Source organism: Amblyomma maculatum, chromosome 7 (genome assembly GCF_055883805.1).
Source record: "Amblyomma maculatum isolate TAMU_Amacu chromosome 7, ASM5588380v1, whole genome shotgun sequence".
Lineage (NCBI taxonomy): Eukaryota > Metazoa > Arthropoda > Arachnida > Ixodida > Ixodidae > Amblyomma > Amblyomma maculatum.
In genome coordinates this window covers 121939042-121958828 of record NC_139350.1, presented here as the reverse complement: position 1 = coordinate 121958828, position 19787 = coordinate 121939042, and the positions used below count along the sequence as shown (strand labels likewise).

Below are 19787 nucleotides of genomic sequence, written 5' to 3'. Positions count from 1 at the left end.
ACGAAAACAGGCTACGAAAGCATGCTCAATTTTCCCCATGTTATACTTCCCTATGTCGGCTACCTCGCGCTTATTTATTATTAGCTTCGATATCTCTCCCAGTTCTAACAATTCTGTTAGGTTGGAGGCTTTCATACTGCTGCGTTAATTAAATATTCCATCTCATATAGTTTACCTGTATCCTCTCTGACCATCTGCCTAATTCTACCGCAAACTGTGTTAATATCTCTGAAATTATCGTTTATTGATTCTAGGCTAAGGTCGGCTTCCGTGATTAACACTGAAGGTCAATTCTTCAGCCACAGCTTGAATTAATTTTCCCCATTACCGCTAATTCACTGATGGATTTCTTCCTCAGTAATCTGTTCTGTTCCCTCTTCAAATCCAGAGTAATTCTAGACCTTACAATCTTGTAGTCACTGCATCGCCCTTTTCTGATCACCTCTACATCCTGCACAATTCCATGGTTATAACACTGTATGAGGTCAATTTCATTCTTAGTCTCCCCATTACGGCTTTTCCACGTACACTTCCGATTCTTCCGTTGCAGAAGAAGATATTCATGATACGTAAGTTATTGTGTTCTTTGACCCAATGCCATAGTTACCCGCTGCGTGGTCTCCAGTTTGCTTTTTGGCTACCCTGGCATTGAAGTCGCCCATTAGTATAGCATAATGAGTTTTTACTTTCCCCATTGCTAATTCGACATCTTCGTAGAAGGTTTCGTCTGTCGGATCATGGCTACATGTAGGCGATTAGGCCTGTACAACCTTCATCCTATACAATTTATTAAGCTTAATTACGGTACATGCCACCTTTTCGTTCATGCTGCAGAATTCATCTATTTTGCCAGCTATATCCTTCATTACAATGAAACCTAGTCCTAGTTCTCCTTCTCCGGTAAACCTCGAGAACACAGTACATGGCCGTCGTTCAGTACAGTATATGCCTTATTTGGCCTCCTAACCTCTCTAATCCCTATGATATCAATTTCATACCCTTTAGTTCCTTTAATAGTACTGCTAGAGTAGTCTCACGAGCTAGGGTTCTGGCGTTAAACATTGACAGTGTCAGTTGGCATTTATTGGGGAGTATCTCGCGACTCGTGTGTAATAAGCTATTCGGGCTTAATGCAGCAGTCAAGAAATAAAACTCTGTCACATTTTCCAATGCAGACATGTACAGCACTCATATGTGAATAAAAATATTCCCATCGATCAATTTTAGCTTATTAGGAGGTAAGCGACAATCATTCTCTCACTTCTTGTTCGCCTGGTCTTTGGAAACCGTTTTGCGTCACGATCATAATTTTCTTCTTTTCTTAATAGATTCCTTCCTACGGCTGCGCAGTGTTTAGGGAGCCTGGCCGCCGAGGTAGGTCAATCGGACTGGATCCCGGCCACGTCGCCCGTCTTTCGACGGTGACGAAACGGAATGCACCCGTATGCGGTGTTTAAAGAACCCCAGGTGGTCGAAATTATTCCGTAGCTCGGCACTACGGTGTCTTTCACAAGTTGATTCTCTTTGGGAAGGTAAATTACGCAAAACAAACCAAACATTACTTTCAACTGCTTTTTTAAAATAAAAATGGATTTGATATCTAATGTGTGCCGTGTCATTCTCCCCTTTGGCCGTTTGCCTTTCATAAGCGCTACACGAAAATAATTTCAATCATGCTCATTTAGAAGTTCAGATGAGTACTCCGTCGACTTTTACATAGCGAAATGAATTATACTTTCACTATTGAATTTTTGCATCGGCTATAAGTGCTAGATAAACCCCACACTGCTAACTCACTTTCCTGCTTTTGGAGTTGTCTGTAAGACACGCCCCAAAATTCAGTCCCCTTATCGGTTGTTATGTTAGTGAGCTTCGCCGAAGTTACATCGTCCCCCTCTTTCAAAAATCCTCCTCTCACTCTGAAAGTACTCATCACTAGTGCAGGGCAACGGTTTCAACAACTCCCATCAGGTGTGGCAGAATGAAGGATAGTCGCATATTACCTTATCACACGATGAAGCAGATACTTGAACAGGTAGCGCTTTGTCTGCACAGCGTTCTCCTCGCGAAGCCTGCGGTTGCTCAGGTACGCCATCATGAGGCCCCTGGAAAGAGAAGCGGGTGGTTGGAAGCTGGCCAAGTGTACCAATAGCTACATACATCAGGAGATGGCAACGCAGTACAGTCGTGCGCAAATGACGGATCAATGATAGTGGCAATCCGCACTGGTCCATCGTGCTAGTGGTTCTCGTGCTACTTCATCTCGTGCACAATCTACAAAGGACAGTGCTTTAAAGTAACCTGTGTGAGTTCTTCCGGCTCCTCCACAACTCGGCAATGAGGTGTCTCAGCGTATAGATAGACGGATTAGGCTATACGCGAGCAGGGTTTGCGAGTGCCCGCTGCACAGGCGAGGTTGCACGCACTAGAGCAGAGTGGGAGGCGCGCCTTCCCCTATGACTGTGTGGCAGGCGTACGTTAATCCGGCATTGACCTCGGCTGCAGATTTTTAGACTTTACATTCCGCGCCCTGTTGCTGTGAGCAGCAGCAAAGAGCGTAAGTTTACGTATACCACGTCTCCTGCTACGTCTCCCACGTCTCCCATTTCTCACGGAGATGCGGTCGTGAGTGCTATCAGTAAGAATATTGTACCACTATTGAGCTTACTGCTTAAACCAACGTTACTCACACAAAACAAGTGCACCCGAGCCAGATGACACACGAACGCCCACACACTTCTTCTTCGTTCCCCTACACTCAACTCGTCTTCTTCATCCATCTAGTCTGTAACAGTTACCCCCCTTTCGCAAAGAAGCCCTCCGGGCGAGTCAGGTGTTGTCACGACTATGACACTTCTTCAGGCGGGCGGAATGCGTAATCTCGGTGTTCGCCGAACGTCGTCCACTGGCTGTAAGGCGTGCAATCCGGTAGTTCAGTTCGCCGAGTCGCTCTAAAATCACATACGGGCCGGTGTAGCGGGCCAGCATTTTCTGGTGCAAGCCGTGCTTCCTCATAGGTTTCCAAAGCCAGACTAAGTTACCGGGGTGATAGGTGATCTGGAGATGGTGGTCGTCATAGCGCGCTTTAGATCTGTCTCGTTACGCCAAAGTCCGCAATCGGGATATCCGCCGCGCTTTTTCAGCCAGGCAGAGAGTTGCCGCTAAGCATGGGTCATCGTCAGAGGAAAATGGGAGGACAGTATTGGGGGTGTGTCGTGGGGAGCAGGCGTACAGGAGGAAGAACGGACTGTATCCTGTGGTCTCATGCCTGGCAGTGTTAAATGCGCTTGTGATAAACGGGAGAACACAGTCCAGTTTTCGTGGTCTGAAGCGACGTACGTTGCAAGGATATTGATTAGAGTTCTGTTGGTGCGTTCTGTTAAACCATTTGTCTGAGGGTGGTGAGGGGTCGAATGCCTGAAATGAGATGCGCATAAACGGAGAAGTTCTTCTATTGCATCGGCAGTAAACTGACGACCTCTGTCACTTATCACAACTCTCAGTGGACCATGTCGCAAGATGGCTGAATGCAGCATAAAACGCGACACTTGGTAGGCTTTAGCGGCGGGAAGAGCGGCCGTCTCCCAGTAGCGAGTAAGATTATCCACGCATACAACAATCCAACGGTTACCTTTTCGCGACTTTGGGAATGGTCCCAAAAGGTCAGCTCCTACTTTCTTAAAAGGAGCCTTGGGTGGCACTACAGGGTGAAGCATTCCGGGAGCTACACCAATAGCACTTTTGTGACTTTGACCCTCAGGACAGCTGGCCACATACTGGTGAATCGTGTGGCGCCTTCGGGGCCAGTACAATCGCTCCTGAGTGCGGTGGAAAGTTCTCGCCGATTCTAGATGTCCGGAAGCTGGATCGTCATGCATGGCGCGTAAAATAGACAGACGGAGGCTTTCAGGTACTACCAGTAGAAGAACGGCTGATTGGGCGAGTTGGTGAACCATGATGGACAGTAATATACGTGCGCAACAGACACGAGACAAAGAGAAGTGGACAACCACGGCGCAGAATTGACAACTGTTTTAATGGAAGAACGGAAGAGCATATATATATATATACAATTTGTACCCACATGCGCATAGTCAAAATTTATAAAAATATATCAGCAGATGTAAAACGCCTCCCTCCCCCCATCACACGTACGTGGAGAAAACTGCCTACGCACTTTCGATTGTTCAGCATAGTCATCTCTTTTTCTATCAATGCGACGGATGTTTTACTGACAGAAGCATTTTGCTTCCAGTTAATATGGAAAGCCTCGGCGATTTCTCGAGTAGTCTGGTCTTTATGAAGAAACAGTATATTAGTATCAACAAAGAAAGGTACACACTCACACTCGTTACAATGCTTAGCTAAGCTTGTTTCATTCTTATTTCCATTAAATTCTTCCATTCTTCCATTAAATCAGTTGTCAGTTCTGCGCCGTTGTTGTCCACTTCTCCTCTTTTTCTGGTCGCTGTTGCGCACGTATATTACTGTCCATCAAGTACTACCAGCTGGAACCGACGGCCAGTGTCTGAGTAAACCTTCTTTTATAGCAGGCCATCACGGACACAAAACTGGCTGTTCGAGATTGGGTCCTGCGCAGCATTCAAGAACAGCTTCAGGTGCTGGTCGTTGTGTTGCTCTGTTCGGAAGGTGCGAATATCGGGAAAGCGTGTAGATAAAGCAGCGATATAATGCTCGAAGTTTTCCACGTCACATTCCGTTGTGGCAAGTGGCAACCGCGAGAGGTAGTCCCCATCTGCATGCCGTCGGCCACTCTTGTATGAAATAGTGCCGCGAAACCTTCAAAACTGTATTTGTTGTTTTTAACAGCCGCCGGCATGCTGCCTTATCACTCTGATTCTGGATCGCGTAGCAGTTCCGTATTCTTTGTTTGTTAATGCTTGATGTCGCGAGTCACACCTTTATCAGTTTTCGTTGTAGCGCAAGATGCACCGAGATCTATCCCGAAGATTTCGGCCACTTATGTGTCTTTCTACAATGTTCCAGCCTGTGCTGGTAGCTGTTTGCGACGTTATCTAGATTGTTCTGAGCAGCCTTTAAATTTAGCGTTGACGACTGTGACGGGCATTCTTTGTTCGACGATCGACCAATACGTTTGCTGCTATCGCCTCCGCCGAGTTGCTTAGTTCTTTTGTGGGCGCAAGTCAGCCCAATAAAGAGTTAATTTCAGTAAAAAGTTAATTTCAGGACTGTGTCCATTACTCGTTGAAACGTGGCTGGTGCGGAGCAGAGGCCAAATGGCATCACCTTGAACTCAAAAAGACCGTCCGGTGTGATGAATAGTGTCTTCTCGCGATCTCTTTCGTCGACCTCAATTTGCTAATATCCGCTCTTCAGATCCATAGATGAGAAGTACCTTGCATTGCAGAGCCGGTCGAGAGTGTCGTCGATGCGGGTAGACATCCTTCTTAGTAATGCTATTTAAGCGGCGGTAATCAACGCAGGAGCGAAGTGTGCCGTCTTTCTTCACCAAAACGACTGGTGCCGCTGAGGGGCCCCTCGATGGCTGAATTACGTCATCACGCAGCATTTCCTGAACTTGATCGCGTATGGCCTGGCGTTCTCGCGGCGATACACGATATGGGCTTTGGCGCAGAGGTCGGGCGTGTTCGTCCATTATAATGCGGTGCTTGGCCAGTGGTGTTCGTCGTGCCTTCGATTATGACGAGAAGCACTCCGCGTAGCTTCGAAGAAGACGGAGAATCTGGTCTTTCCTGCTGTGGGTCAATGCCGGGTTGATGTCAAATATGGGCTGACGGAATAGGCCCGGTGCGTCTGCCAGCGTTTGGTCGTGGAGGGCGAATGCATCCTTGAGGTCCGCTAATTCATCGAGAAAAGCGATCGTCGTGCCGTTGTTGAGATGCCGGTATTCTTCGGAGAAGTTTGTTACCAGCACCTGAGCTTGACCTCTCCGAAATTTCGCGATGCCTCTTGCGATGCCGATACCTCGTTCTAAGAGCAATTGGATATTTCCTTCGACGACGCCTTTTTGAGACCGGTAAGCGCCAGCAGTTTCGCAGAACAACAGCGATCAGACCCTGAGCTGAAAGCGCTAGCCGATTACTTGGAAGGAAAGACCGCTTCCCCTCCTGGTGTGTTCAGGCGACATTTATCATCGTTCGCGTTAAGCAATGGCCTCCTCGTGAAGAAGAACTTCGCGCCCAACAAGACCGCGCAGCTTCTCGTAGTGCCTAAAACCCTCCGGCAAGAAATTCTGCAGGCGTTGCATGATGAGCCCACAGCAGGCCACCTCGGATTTGCGCGCACGTTGCATCGAATCCAGGAGAAGCACTACTGGCCGCGACTGCCTGCCGAAATTGCCCGCTACTTGAAGACGTGTCGTGAGTATCAACGACGCAAGACGCCGCCAATCATACCAGCAGGACTACTAAACCCGATTCCGCCCCCAACCATGTCCTTTCAACAAATTGGGATGGATCTTCTTGGCACCTTTCCATCTTCGTCTATGGGTTGCAAGTGGATCATCGTGGCCACTGACTACCTTAACCGTTACGCCAAAGCAAAAGCCCTACCCAGTGGTACCGCGGCAGAAGTCGCCAAATTTTTGTCGAACAAATGCTCTTGCGACACGGCGCCCTAGAAGTGCTCATCACGGACAGGGGAACGGCGTTTACGGCAGAGTTGACACAAGCCATCGACGAACAACTGCGTACCATCCCCAGACCAATGACCTTACGGAGCGCCTGAACAAAACGATCGCGGACATGATCGCTATGTACGTCGACGCTGAACACGAGACCTGGGACGCCATCTTGCCGTACGTGATCTTCGCGTATAACACGGCAGTCCAGGAGAAGACCACAGCGACCCCGTTCAAGCTTGTGTACGGCAGGGAGCCCACGACGACGCTCGACGCAATGCTACCGCTCGTAACCAACGAGAACAACCTCGACGTCGCCGCCTACCTGCAGCGTGCAGAGTAAGCCCGACGACTCGCACGGCTGCGTATTAAAGACCAACAGCGCACCGACAGCCGACGATACAACTTACGACGACGCCACGCAGAGTACAATCAAGGAGACCAAGTGTGGGTTTGGACACCAATTCGCCGTCGCGGACTTAGTGAAAAGTTGTTGCGTCGATACTTTGAGCCGTACAAAATCATTCGCCGCGTCGGACCACTGGACTATGAAGTCATTCCCGACGTAACGTCAGCATCACAGCGGCGACGCGCACGCCCAGAAATTGTACATGTTGTACGACTGAAGCCTTATTACGCGCGTTAAAGAATCTGTGCTGTTTAAACTTCGCAGTGTTTATGTTTAGGTTGCTTTGTTTTGGAACATCGAGGCGATGTTTTTTAAGGGAGGAGTATTGCCGCGAAACCTTCAAAACTGTATTTGTTGTTTTTAACAGCCGCCGGCATACGGCCTTATCACTCTGATTCTGGATCGCGTAGCAGTTCCGTATTCTTTGTTTGTTAATGCTCGATGTCGCGAGTCACACCTTTATCAGTTTTCGTTGTAGCGCAAGATGCACCGAGATCTATCCCGAAGATTTCGGCCACTTATGTGTCTTTCTACAATGCTCCAGCCTGTGCTGGTAGCTGTTTGCGACGTTATCTCGATTGTTCTGAGCAGCCTTTAAATTGAGCGTTGACGACTGTGACGGGCATTCTTTGTTCGACGATCGACCAATACGTTTGTTGCTATCGCCTCCGCCGAGTTGCTTAGTTCTTTTGCGGGCGCAAGTCAGCCTAATAAAGGGTTAATTTCCGTACCATCAAGCCTGTGTCTTCATTTGTGTCATCGACCCTGGTCACCACCACGTGACAATAGTATAGTCGTATTTTTGTAATCGAAGAGCCCAGTGGGCCAGGCGACCAGACGGATAACGGAGATTGAGTAACCAGCATAGGGAATCGTGATCTGTTACCACTACGAAAGGCCGTCCATACACGTAGCAGCGCAACCGCTGCATGGCGAAAACAATCGCGAAACACTCCTGCTCGCTGATGGTGTAGTTGCGCTCAGTCTTACTTAGAGTCCGACTGGCATAAGCAATGACGTGTTCGTAGTCGTCATTGCGCTGAATGAGGACAGAACCGATGCTTATATCACTTGCGTCAGTATGCACCTGCGTTTTAGTCGAAGGATTGAAGTGCTGTTAACTAGGATGGGATGTTATGAACTTGAGTTGCCGGAAAGACGAGTCACACTCAGATGTCCACTCGGATGGAACGTCTTTATGTAGTAGGCACGTGAGCGGGTAGGCGACGTCTGCAAAGCGAAGGGTGAAGCGTCGGAAATAAGAGTAAAGTCCCAAAAAACTGCGGAGCTCCTTCACATTACGCGGCTGTTGAAACCCGGCAACAACTACGGTCTTCTGGGCATCAGGCCGGACGCCATCACCATCGACGAGGGGACCAAGCACCAACGCCTGTCGCTCACCAAAACAGCACTTCTTTGGATTCAGCACGAGGCCAGCTTGGCGCAAGCAGTTGAGCACGAGCACTAGGCGGTCATTGTGCTCTTTGAATGTCCAGCCAAAGATGAATACGTCGTCCAGATTGCAAATAAAGACCTCCAATTTCAGTCCGCGATGTATAGAATCCATGAAGCTTTTAAATGTCGCAGGTGCATTGCATAAACCGAAGAGCATAATGTTAAATTCGAACAGTCCATCAGGAGTACTGAAGGTGGCCTTCTCCTTATCTGCTGGGTGCATCGGAATCTGCCAGTATCCAGACCGAAGGTCTACGAACGAAAAGTAAGAGGCAGAGTACAAGCAGTCAATGGCGCCATAAATACGTGGAAGCGGGTAGATGTCTTTTTTGGTGACTGAATTGGTGACAGGCGGCGGTAATCTACACAAAACCACCATATACCACCTTTCTTTCGCACAATGATTACTGGAGCCGCCCAAGGACTGCACGACTCTTCACTCACACCCTGCTTCAACATTTCACGAACTTGCTCATTGATTACCTTGCGCTCGGAAGGTGCCACACGGTACGACGTTTTGCGAATTGGGTGCGGATGTCCGGTGTGAAAGCGATGATTAGTGCGTGACTCAGGAAAAGAGCGGGGGCTCGTGGGTTTGGAGAAGTCAAAAACGGATGAATACTTCGAAAAAGGTCTTCCAAAGCATCATGCTCTGTGGCATTAAAGGAATTGTTAATCATACCAAGCAGTTGCGCATTCACTGGGGATGCTGCGACATTCCTCTCTGGTACATCCGTAACAAAGGCCATTGACATTGCCACGCCTTCTCTGCAAGAGGCAAGCTTCATGCCAGCTGCTAAAGAATTGGTTGCGTGGAGCAATTAATGGTCCACAATCGCGTGCAGCCCTGGTTTACCGACACCAAGCAGTGAGGGGCCAGGAGAGATGTCTTCACGCAGTTCGAATAATTAGGCGTCACGATCGCAGCAAAAGCTCTGGTTGCCGAGCGAGAACACGAAACTGGAACACACTGCACAGACACTGGGGGCACAACAGCATCGTCGCACACGCAAAGTACGGCGTCACAAACAAGTGGGTCCTCAAAGAACTAAGGTGGAAGGTAGCCTTCAACACTGATCTCGCTTGTGCGACAGTCTACGGTTGCGCCACACATGCGCAGAAAATCAGTACCTAGAATTACATCATGTGTAGAACGGGGCAGTACTATGATTTCCACCGAAAACACGGTTCCTTCAAGACACACCTTGGCACTACACACTCCAATAGGGTACAACAAATCGCTGCTAACTCCATGAAAGTTTACATTTCCATCCCATGAAAACATTACTTTGGGTCCCAGCTGGTTTTTAAACGATAAGCTTATAATCGAAATAGTTGCACCCGTGTCCACTAATGCCATTGTGGAAATACCGTCAACAGACACACGAATCTTAATTCTGAGCATAGTCACAGAAGGAGGTATTTCAGCGAGTAGCAATCGTTCTCCGCCGGCCTCACCTCCATCGGCCGCGTCGCCTAGTTTTCCGGCGGTGGTGACTGGGAGCGACGCCGCGACGCCGCGGGGACGGCGAACGGCGGGCACGAAACGCGGGTGGTGGAGTGAGCCTCCGGTCGGAAGCCGGAGAGTGGTTGCGCACGCCACCGGGATGAAACTGGCTCTGTGGAGGAGGTGGCCAGTACCTAGGGGAGTGAACTGGGTAATCATTCGTCGTGCCTGTGTACGTGGGTCGGTCATACCGCGATGGTGGACGACGGTGGCATTGTCTTGAAATATGGCCTGGGATGCCGCGTCGATAACAGACAGGAGCAGGGTGGAGAAGGGTTTTGTCCTGAAAGGCCTCACCATCCTGACATTCGTCAGGATGGTGATAATAGCCAGGGTCTCGCTGATCTGAAAGCCTGAGTGGTTGCCTAGATCTTCGGGAGCGAAGGTCATTATGCTGACCAGGATGCCTGGAAGACACAGGGTTGGCGAAAGGTTGGCGCGACCTTTCGTTGGAAGAGGCAGGGTGTGCTCTTCGGACAGAAGAGTATTCGAGCTGCGATTGGAGCGTGTAGGCAGGTTCGCTCGGCAAATATGAGCGGCAGGACACTGGTGAGTTGTGCCGGTCATGGAAATCGAGCCGAAGTAGTTCTTCACGAATGATCTCCCGAATAGTCGAAGTTAGGTTCGTGGAAACATGCTCGTCAATGCTGGCGACAGTTGTCACAGTTGCCAGTCTTCCAAACTTGGGCGTTATTCGACGGGTTTTCAGCGCTTCAAATGTGCGGATGGGACGAATGACAACAGGGACAGTCGAGATATTATCTTTGGTAATGAGAAAGTTGTAAACATCCTGTGCAATGCCCTCCAAAAGATGTCCTACTTTGTCCTCATCCGACATACGAGAGTCGATGGTCTTGCACAATTTGAGGACATCTTCGGTGTAGGTAGTACACGTTTTACCGGGTAGTTGGGCACGATGGGTGAGGGTTTCCTTGGCCCGTTTCTTGCGCGCTGACGAGTCGCCAAAACACTGTTTAGGTTCAGTGACAAAACGCTCCCATGTTGTCAGCATGTCCTCGTGATTTTCAAACCAGATAAGGGCAGTGTCGGTCAGGAAAAACACTACGTTGTCAAGTTGAGTGGCGGAGTCCCAACGGTTGTAACGGCTCACCCGTTGGTAGTGTCGGAGGTAGTCGTCGACGATTTCTTCCATCGCGCCAGAGAAAGGTCGGGGCTCCTGGTATTCTGGAAAACGGCCGGAAGTCGCCTGACCTGAAGTGGTGAAAAGCACAGAGCTAGACTCAGTTGCCGGTGGCATGGTAACAAGTAGTGGCGGAGGCCCAGCAAGGCGGCGGCTACGACGAGGCTTCAGGGGCCCGTCTTACTGTTTACGCAGTAACATCAATAGTGTTACATTTGGTGGAGAGTGCGGTTTCGACACCCCGCACCTCCACCAATTAAAACACTATTGATGTTACTACGTAAACCAACGTTACTCACACAAAAACAAGTGCACCCGAGCCAGATGGCACCTGAACGCCTGTGCGGCAAAGAACATCTCACGGACGATAGTCGCTGCAGGGAAATCTTCAGGAGTCCTTACGAAGTCGAGCGCAGGAAGAGGGAGAAAATTCGAAATGCTGAGGAAGAGAAACTCAAGACCCAAGAGACAGCCAAACGGATCACACTCCAGCGCACCAGCCGACGGGACCGGCAACGCTCCGATAGCCAGCAGCTGCAGCTCCGAGACCGCTCGAGCTCTTTTCCAGCGCTCAAGTCTCCCGCTCCACGGATGCGTTCTCAGGGGTCCTCCCGGACCAATCCCGGGCCACCTGCAGTCGTCCAGCAGACAGGGGACTCTCCTCATCCTTTGCAGCAGCTACCTGGGCTACCACCATTTCTACCCGATCTACGAGAACGTCAAGAACCGGTGAGTATGCAGGAAGGGACTCCCACTACTCTAGACACACACAAAGCAATTATGGAACTGACAGCAGTCATCCGACAACTTATACTCAGAGTAGAGGCTCTCGAAAAGCCAACGGCCACACTCACTCCGTCTACCCCGCATCCGCAGGGATCATATGAGTCAGTACCTATGGATATCGCTCCTCCTAACCAATCCGCACAAAAACGCAAAGCAACGTCCGACACCGATTCACCCGCGGAGGGTTGGCAGGCGCGTTTTACCAAAGTTGAGGAGAGCTGCAACCTCAGTCAAAATCGCATCAAGGCTTTAGAAGCACACATTGAACGCTCACTCCAGACAATCAGCTCACAAGTCACGCAACAATTTGAGATGCTGAGCAAAGCTATAGAAGCACAGGGAAAACTCCTCGCTGCCGTGGTACCCGCGGCCCCTGCGCCGACACCTGCTCAAACCCCACAACTATCCCTGCCTAATCATGGCGAGCAGCTCGGATAACACCACCATCTGACAGTGGAACTGTCGTGGGTTCGTGCTTAAGCGTCCGGTCCTCCAGCAGTTCCTCGCCGCGAGTGATCGCCCGGACTAATAGCTCTCCAGGAATGCGACAAGAACACGAAACTTGCCGGTTACAGTACATACCTATCGGAACGAGTAAAACCTCGAATAGCTACTCGTCAAACGTAATCTCACTGTCCTCCAACACAATTTAGATCCAACTTTCCCCAAATACGTCTTCTTAGAAATATTACATCGACTCTCGCGTAAACGTTGCACTAGTCTGTTTATAATTAATGTCTACAGCTCTCCCCGAGCTCATAAGGATATTTTCGGTCCGCTTTTCCTCAAAGCCCAGCAGCTGGCGCAGGGGCAACCCCTCCTAATTCTCGGTGACTTTAATGCGCATCACCGCACTTGAAGCTACCACTATGACTCTGCTAAAGGTCGACGCCTTTGAAATGACTGGCACACGCACCAGCTGACCCTTATCACAGACGTATCCTACCCCACTAGACACGGTACGGGCCTATACCGTGATACAACGCCGGATCTTGCCTTTGCGACCTGCGGAGTTAAAGCGACTTGGTGTCACACTCACGAAAACTTTGGGAGTGATCACTTCGTACTCGAAATCGTAATGCACGAGCCCACCAGGCAATGTACTCAGGTGATTTACTGGGACTCCTTCCGGACGCACAGGAAACAGCAGGACAAACCTCCTGCTATGACTGATATCAAGGCGTGGACAACCAAAATTGTCAAACAAGTGGCCGACGCCACTCAAACCATCGAGCTAGATAGAGGACAGTACCCCACACTGCGACCGCTACTACGCCCATCTGTGGGAGCACAAGAAGTCGCTCGAAGCTCTACTTGCCACTCGGAAATGGGACCGCGATATCCGGCGTAGACTGGTGCGCGCACATACGAATATTGAGAACTATGCAATAGAACTCACTCGACAGAGCTGGCACAACATATGTGACCAGATGAAGAAGACTCCAAACGCTCGTAAGACGTGGAACCTCCTTCGACATTTACTCGACCCAGCAGGAGGCAAGCTCCAGACATGCCAACAGCTCGAGCGAATCTTTCACCAGTATCCTCGCACGTCTGACGAGCTCAAACAAGAGCTTATAAATACTTACATCCGCCTTGAACCAACAACCAACCTACCCTTCTATCAGGGCGCGGACAATCACTGTCTAGACACTCTAATCACTTTTGCGGAGGTCCGAGCAGAACTCAATCGCCTCAAGACGACTTTGGCGGCCAGCCCTGACCACATTTCAAATAAAATGCTTAGGAATCTAGACGACGCATCCATTCATGCTTTTACCGACTATTTTCAAGAATGTTGGGCCCGCGGTACCATCCCTCAATAGTGGAAATGCGCCAATCTAGTCCTCATCCCCAAGCCGGGTAAACCACCAACCTTGGCCAACCTCCGTCCCATCTCTCTCACGTCCTGCGTTGAGAAGCTGATGGAACACGTTATCAAGACCAGACTCTCACGATACCTTGAAGACAACCATCTTCTACCTGACACAATGTTCGGCTTCCGCCCTCATTTTGCGGCCCCGGACATTACGCTTCTTCTCCATCATCAGGTAGTCATGAGACGTACACTAGGCACGAAAGTCATCGTCGGCCTCGATGTTGCCAAGGCATTCGACAACGTCCTACATGAAGCGATTCTTCAACAACTTCAAGCTCTCAGTGTTGGACATCGCATGTATGCGTACATCCGAAACTTTCTCACCGACCGCACAGTGGAACCTAAAGCCGGCACAGGAGGTCCTTCCATCATCTCTGCGGGAAACCGTGGCACGCCGCAAGGCGCCGTACTTTCGCAGATGCTTTTTAACGTCGCACCGATAGGCCTGCCGAAGCTACTGGCCGACATCCCCCTCCTGCATCGCAGCATTTATGCTGACGACCTCGCACTTTGGATCACGAGCGGCAGTGACGGCCAGATTGAAGAGACTTTACAGACCGCGATCGAACGGATTGGAGATTATCTAAGTACAGTTGGCCTCACTTGCTTGGCGACAAAGTCCGACTATATCATCATCCCTTCCCCGGGACGACGCCCTTCAAAGATACTTCCTGACATCAACCTCCAGGTGCAAGGAAACCCGATTCCTTGAACAGACAGCATCAGGATCTTAGGCTTGCATCTACAGGCCAACGGCAGTAACAACATCACGATCCAACGCATCGACCAGTCGGTTGTACAGATCGGACGCCTCCTTAAGCGAATCTCCAACAAGCATCATGGCATGCGAGAGCCAACCTCCTGCGCCTCGTTCAAGCTTTCACCTGCTCCCGCATCACCTACTCTGGACCCTACTTACGTCTCACTCGTGGCGAAAGCGAACGGCTAGAGGCGTCACTTCGAAAAGCATACAAGACGGCCCTAGGTCTTCCCATGTCCACAGCTACCCATAAGTTCATGACTCTCGGAATCTCCAATACCGTGAGCGAACTGATCGAGGCAACCCTCACCGCCCAGTATGAGCGGCTCTCACTCACACACGCTGGCCGAGTGGTACTGCAGCAAGTTGGGATCTCCCCGCCGAGATCGGCCCCAATTTACGCTGAAATTACACCGGAATATCGCCTAAATCTTCGCATTCCTCCCATTCCCAAACGGATCCACCCGGAACACCACGCCGAGAGACGGGCCGACCGGGCTCGTCAATTCGAGAAACGCTTCAGCGGACGTCCGGACGTCACGTATACGGACGCCTCTTACCATCCATCGAGGCCAGCGATGGAGGCTGTAGCTCTCGCCCGTCACCGCAGCTGGTACACAGCCTGCAGCATTCGCAATGCAGAAACAGTCACCGCAGCTGAGGAGGTTGCCATTGCGCTAGCGCTAGCCGACCCTAATACCAAAGTCATCAGTGACTCTCAAAAGGCTATTTGCAATTACGATGCTGGCCGTATATCTTGCCAGGCGCTATACATTCTACATTCTACAGCACCCTCTTCCACATCTCGCTTACTTCTTTGGGCTCCAAACCGCGAGTCGCTCAGCGGAAACGCCCAGGCACACACTCTCGCTCGAGATCTCAGCTGCCGTGCCGAGAGTATGATCAGCCACCCTGACACTAATATCTCACGTGCTTCTCTACTCACCACTTACACGGACATACTCCAGCATTACCGACTCCAAAGGTGCACATATTCTCCCGCACACCGCGATCTAACAAGACGCGAGGCCGTCCAATGGCGCAAACTACAAACTGGCAGCTTCTCACACCCCCTCTTATACAGCAGGATATTTCCGTTTCATATAGCCCCCATGTGTAAACACTGCTCAACTCCGGCCACACTCATACACATGGTGTGGACTTGTACACATTACAACACAGATAACTCAAACACCCCAGAGACGTGGGAGTCTCTCCTGTGTACTTCCGAGCCAGCAGACCAACGCTGGCTTATCCAGCGCGCGGTGGAGGCCGCGGCCTCCCAAAGGATCCCCGCCGACCTCCTCTAAGTCAGCGCAACCGGTCCTTTGACTGTTCCCCTGTTTTTGGGTGCAATAAAAGAGTTCACCACCACCACCTGAACGCCCACACACTTCTTCGCCCCCTACACTCAACTCGTCTTCATACATCTAGTCTGTAACAATATGTTTTGTTTCGTGCCTAAAACAGTTGCAACAGTTCCTTGGTAGTCCTAAAATAGTGGGACGACAAAGCGTTAGGCCTTAGTAGTATGACGTTTAAGGTAGGATACTGGTTGAAATTAAATCTCTTTAGCGTACCCATAGTAGCCCAGAGAATGCAATCAACAAACGCATAAGAAAGGCGAATCTACGAAGTGCGCTAATGTTTTTTGCTTCTTTCTGGCCAGCGCTGATATGCCTAAATTACTGAATTCTGGTGCTCAGCGACTGATTCCTTGGCGTCAGGATTCCTAAATAAATAAATAAATAAATAAATAAATAAATAAATAAATAAATAAATAAATAAATAAATAAATAAATAAATAAATAAATAAATAAATAAATAAATAAATAAATAAATAAATAAATAAATTTATCATTGCGAGCAAAGGTAGATCCTCATGAAAGCCCACATTTCTAATTTTTTAAAGTCCCTCAGCGGCAGCAGTTTCTTCTCAGGCAATCGTAAATGTTCTCTTCACTGTATAAAAACATTCACTAAGTTCCGAACTACTCCCAAAAAGAAACTAAATGCAATTTTCAGAGCATATCTAGCCTCAAAACGGAACAGGTCCGCTTTGATTTTCCACTCGCACTGCTCACGAGAGGTGAGGAACATATTAACAAATGCCAAATTTACCCGTTGGCACAGCTTGGCGCTACGGAGTGCTTTTGCCTTCCAACCTAAGAGGCCTTCAATCAGCACACCAAAACCATGTCTCCTCTTGGCTTAAACTCTTCCATATTGCTTCCGTTAAGTATACTGGCAATATTTAGTAAAGCATATGATTCTTTGAGGAACATGTTACCTCTGATAACCGCCCTATGATACAGGCGCTCATGTGGCCTGTGTGTAGGATTGAAGGTAGATACTTTTATCCGTAACTTGATCTTGTATAATTGGCGCCAAATATACACTTGTTTAGTAGTATGAGGAGTCTTAGACCAAACGTTTTTTAGCGCATTACTATGTTGTACCCTACGAGGATATAAAAAAAAACTGCAGGAGTGGAGACGGCGTTGCGTAAGTAAAGCCGCACGCCGCCATCTTGTGGCGGGGAAAAAAGAGCGCCGGGCCACCACACGCTAGAAGGCCACACTTCGATTCGTGCACAGTGACGTGACTTTTCCCGCACATCCCTGCAAACTCGAGCGCTGCCCAAACCGTGTGAATTTGGCTCCGAGATCACATTCCAGAGGTGAGTATGAGAGATCTGCGCTTGGAAGTTGGCGTGGTGCCCGATCTAAACGATAGCTTACACAGCCGGTTCGGTCGAAAAGGTTTCAGCGTAATAGCAACAGCAGTAGTAGCATTCTAGTCGTAGCAGTAGTAGTAAGTAGTAGCAGTAGTAGTAGTAGTCGGCCCCGCGTGCCAAAAATTACCATGGGCTACGTAAAAATTGCATTATAGTAATTTGTGGCTCTAGTTATTCATGAGTGAGAGGTGCGTGATAAGCAATAGAGAGTTTTTGATATCGTTGTGATGGAATAATTGATGAATTAAAAATGAACAAAATTACAAAAAATCCGTTCCTTGGTGTCAGAATGCTCAGAATGAAAAGAAAATGCTTTGATGCTGATTAATAAAATGTAATGTGCGTAATATTCAAATACATTATTCAAATAATTCAAAAATTAAACGTTGCAAAAAGGGCTGTTTGTTTTAAAAACCCGTAAAATGACACCTGATGAACGCAACTATCGCGAAACATCAATGGTTTAAACACCGCAATCAAACGCACCATTTTTCCTCACAAAACGCCTAGTAAGTGTTGAAAATTAGGGGGACACAAGCTTCGCCATTAATAGTAGGACACGATAACGTATCATGCACACGGATGATGATTTTCACTTTTGAATTCTGCAATTTTTTGTTTGTTAAGTTTCTGTTTCTTTGATCGTTATACACCGATACTAAGCGTCACCAGACATGCACTTTCCACAGCAGGATGACAAGTTGGGCTAGTTGGGTTATGTTCATCTCGAGGAAATATACAGCCAGAATAGAGACGACGGAAGAGTTAGTGCACAACAAAAGCGCTGTCTCGCAACTAAACTTTTTAACGAATGAAGACACATGTTTAAAACACCCAGAAACGCAGCGCATATCCAGTGAACGTGATAGATAAACAACGCAGCATTACACTGTATAGGGAGGGGGCTATATGCACGGCAAAAAACTCCCGCGCAGTCAATCAATACACTGGCAGCCTCGCATACGGTTAGTACTTCTGCACGTCTTCATTATAATGCGGAGACGGACGCGCAATCCCTGTAGCACGCTGCCAAGAAGCAGACGCACGACTAAGAGTCCCTGCGTCGCTTCCGCCAAACTACCGAAAGAAAAAGAACGAAAATAAAAACATTGCGAACGCACAAAATCGGCGCTCAGACTACATGACCGCGCATCGCATGCTTTGATTGAACAACGCGCTCTCAAGGCAAAAAACAAAATCTATGAGATACATATATGTCACGACGTATAGGCTACGTCACCAACGTTTCACGTGATTGCCCTCCTAGGACTTGCAAAAATATTCTCCGCACGGCGTGGTCCCGTTCCCCTCCTGGCACCACTCGGCCGCTGCGCAGCAACCAGTCTCGACCACCTCAGTTCGCGCCTTCCATCCGACGGCTATTTACTGACGTGTGTCGTGAACTGCTATCTGGTGACGTGAACTTACTCGACTACCTTTTACTTACTATTCCTCACTCTCGTCATAGTCCCCACTCTCCTTTATTTTTTACCGACTCATCATCTAGAGAGGGAGCCATGTAGCGACGTGCGTGACTAGCACCGGTCGCGTGCCGAACAGAACGAGGTAGCTTTCCCGGTCGGAAGTCACAGCAGAGCGCCAGATGAAGCGATCCGTTGCAGACTTTCACAACTAGATATCCTGTGCCGTGCTAGCGCACCTAGCACGCACGACCCAACATTTTCTGTCATCCGGCACTTCCGTTACTTCTGTCATAAAACCTCCGTGTACAACGTTGGAGGGCGCTACATATTAGTGTGCACACAATTTAATAAAGCATAAAACGGCTTACTTTACCACGCACGTAATGATGTTTTATCATTTGATTGACAGATAAAGGCAGGTATACAAACAGGTCGATATCTATTCATAGACAGATACAAAGAAAGGGCAAAGAGCCAGATGCTCAGACATATGAAAAGCCATACAAAGAGATACATACAGACAAAGTAGACGCAGACAGACACAGAGAAAGGCAGATATACGCACACATGGAGACAGACACCGAGAATGACAGATATACGCACACATGGAGATAGACACACAGATTGACTGACGGACTGATGGACACAGGCTGTAACATGAGGTAGACCTCAGCCCACACCACTTCAGTATCGCGAGTACACCTACTGTGCACAGACGCTGTGAAAATAAATAATTTATTCCAACACTAGCACGATCATGAATGGCATAAACATTATTATGGGTTTTTCCTTTGGTAAGGAAGCCTGGGTACAACCAAAGCAGGCCATTTGCCACTACTACAACACCCCAAATAAATAGTGGCCTCTACATTATATCTGCGGCGCACAATTGCAACCATGTTATCGGGCTCGCTAATGGTCGCACCGATATACAGCATGCTTACAACCGATGTAAGCACTGACTGCTGCTGATTAGATCAAGGTCCGAATTCTGGGAAAAGTCAAGGACAACAGGAGGAAAATCGCGAGTGTGAAATTCCAGATGTACACACTAATCCTAATAATTT

General features: G+C 48.9%; 1 protein-coding gene across 1 annotated transcript in view; it reads right to left on the bottom strand.

Moving 5' to 3' along the window:
• The window catches only part of LOC146184584 (O-acyltransferase like protein-like), a 59775-nt gene that overhangs the window by 15224 nt on the left and 24764 nt on the right, over nucleotides 1–19787 (bottom strand). The window contains exon 8 of the mRNA XM_084608818.1: nucleotides 2004–2105. Within this exon, the coding sequence (XP_084464944.1) occupies nucleotides 2004–2105 (102 nt within the window). The remainder of the gene's footprint in view (nucleotides 1–2003; nucleotides 2106–19787) is intronic.